General features: G+C 31.2%; 1 protein-coding gene across 2 annotated transcripts in view; it reads left to right on the forward strand.

Moving 5' to 3' along the window:
• LOC107719071 (potassium/sodium hyperpolarization-activated cyclic nucleotide-gated channel 1-like) overlaps positions 1–2,280 on the forward strand; it is a 109,492-nt gene that overhangs the window by 95,486 nt on the left and 11,726 nt on the right. Inside the window, exon 8 of one of the 2 annotated variants that reach the window (XM_016526382.1) lies at positions 1,303–1,599. The exons of the other annotated variant lie outside the window; for it this stretch is intronic. Coding sequence (XP_016381868.1) covers positions 1,303–1,343 — 41 coding nt within the window. The 3' untranslated portion in view covers positions 1,344–1,599. Of the gene's footprint in view, positions 1–1,302; positions 1,600–2,280 lie in introns of those variants that run through there. 2 annotated transcript variants of the gene reach the window in all.

Raw genomic sequence — 2,280 nt, forward strand, 5'->3', positions numbered from 1 at the left:
ATCCTCTGGACCCTACCCCAGTACTCTCTGTGACCAAATAAACCTGTTTTATATATACTAACCTGTTGTGTCAGACCTCTTCCGTTACAAATACGTTTAAAAAACTAAAGCGAGGAAGTCTTTCCTGTCTCTGAACTCAATATCTGCAGTCACACCTGTGTGCAAACATCTTCCTCACCTACAAAAATAGATTAAAATAATAATAATAATAATAATAATAGATTCATCTACTTTTCATTGTTTTTGGAAGAAGACTTGAGGAATAAGCCGGAATTTACCTCAGATGAACAGCGCGATCTGACGCGGCTTTATTCAGGAGATCATTTCTGTAGTAATGTTTTCTTCTGGCACATTTATAAAAGTTAATTAAAACTTTACTTTTCTTAAGCATTTTGTTTAATTGTTTACATTTTGAGTAATTCTATTTGTTAACTAAAGAAGGTAACATTTTTATTAAAATGCTTAGGTATTACAGTTGTTTTAAAGCTAAAAGGCTAAACTATTCCATGTTTAACTCAAACTTAAATAATTAAGTTTCATTTCTATTGTCTATGAATCAAGGTTTATAGGGATTTTAAAAAGTAATTAACGATTCGAATAATTAAGTTACTTATTGAGTAATTAAATTACTTTTCAGACAGAGTAATTAGAAAAGTAATTGAAATACAATATTGATGATGTAATTAGTAATTAATTACTTTTTTAAAAGTAACTTACCCAACACCGAGTAATAACGCTCACATTTATATTGAGTAATATATAGAATTTTTATGATTATATTGACATTGTTTTCATCTATCTATCTATCTATCTATCTATCTATCTATCTATCATATTTCACACTATATTTTACATACAACGCATTAAACTGAATGAATACTTTCCGTACCCACTGTATATAGAATTGTTATGATTATATTGACATTATGTTTTCATCTATCTATCTATCTATCTATCTATCTATCATATTTCACACTATATTTTACATACAACGCATTAAACTGAACATATATAATTAATGCCATTAATTAAATACTATAAAATCAACATATTTCAATATTCTATAAGCTTAAAAGGATTCATAAACATTTGTAGGTCTCGAATACATAAAATGTATTTTATACTTAAAATGCTTATGTTTTAGATGCTGATTAGACTACTAATTAGATCACTTTGGTTTGAGATTGCATTCTTTCCATTTAATGACTGATTGATCTGGAAGGACCTTGTCTAGATCCCCTTCTCCACTGGCACTTTAGAGTCCTGTGAATAACATGTTTCTGATCAACTCCTCATTCACAGAATTCACGATACCTCCAAACCTCTTTTCAGACATCACGTAAGTCTATAGACATACAGTGCGTGCTAATTTACAAGTAGACCGTAGTCACTTCAATGTTCATCTGGATTCATTTCACTGTGGCTGCCAGTAGATTACACATCATGGCCTTTGCCTTCCGAGAACAAATGTACAAAGGCCATTTCTCTCAGGGTGGGTTGCAAACATCAGGGGCAATCAGTCACTATTTTTACCCACGTCAAAATGCATCTCAGGTCTGACTGCCTCTCTACAAAACTTACCCAGCCATGTTTCACACTATATTTTACATACAATGCATTAAACTGAACATATATAATTAATGCCATTAATTAAATACTATAAAATCAACATATTTCAATATTCTAATCGTCTATCGTCTACCAGACTAGACGATACGCACCGCGAACAAGGAAATGGTGTATATTTGGATATGCAAGGACAGGACAGGCCTGTAAAACCTCAGAGACGTCTCCAGGGAGGCCTTTGTCCTTACCGCGATTATGTACACGTTATTCCTGTCTAAAAAACATTTATAGAAAATATTACAAACTTTGATCTAAAGCAAACAAAAAAAAAGTATTGAAAAATTCAACTACAATCCCATGAATGAAGCATTGCAAATTAAGTACTTAAAAAAAAAAAAAAATAATAATCCAAAATTTTCCATCAAAGTTGTTGATTATAAGTAAGAAACAATACAATTAATTCTAAATATTTTATTGTAAAATATTCAAATTCAGTAGGTCTGTATTGAAAACTTGATAAAATACCTACATTGTCACAAAGACAAGTGTGATTTCTGAAATTAACTACTATTTCAGTGATGCCTGACAGGTAGCCGTGACAATTTACGTATGTCCCCGCCCCCAAAAAATGCTATGGCAAAGTTTAAAGAATATTATTCATGATGCAACAATGATTCAATGATTATCACCACCTGTTTTGACGCATTGCATTCT

The sequence above is a fragment of the Sinocyclocheilus rhinocerous genome, unplaced genomic scaffold (assembly GCF_001515625.1).
Source record: "Sinocyclocheilus rhinocerous isolate Xijiao unplaced genomic scaffold, SAMN03320098_v1.1 scaffold663, whole genome shotgun sequence".
NCBI lineage: Eukaryota > Metazoa > Chordata > Actinopteri > Cypriniformes > Cyprinidae > Sinocyclocheilus > Sinocyclocheilus rhinocerous.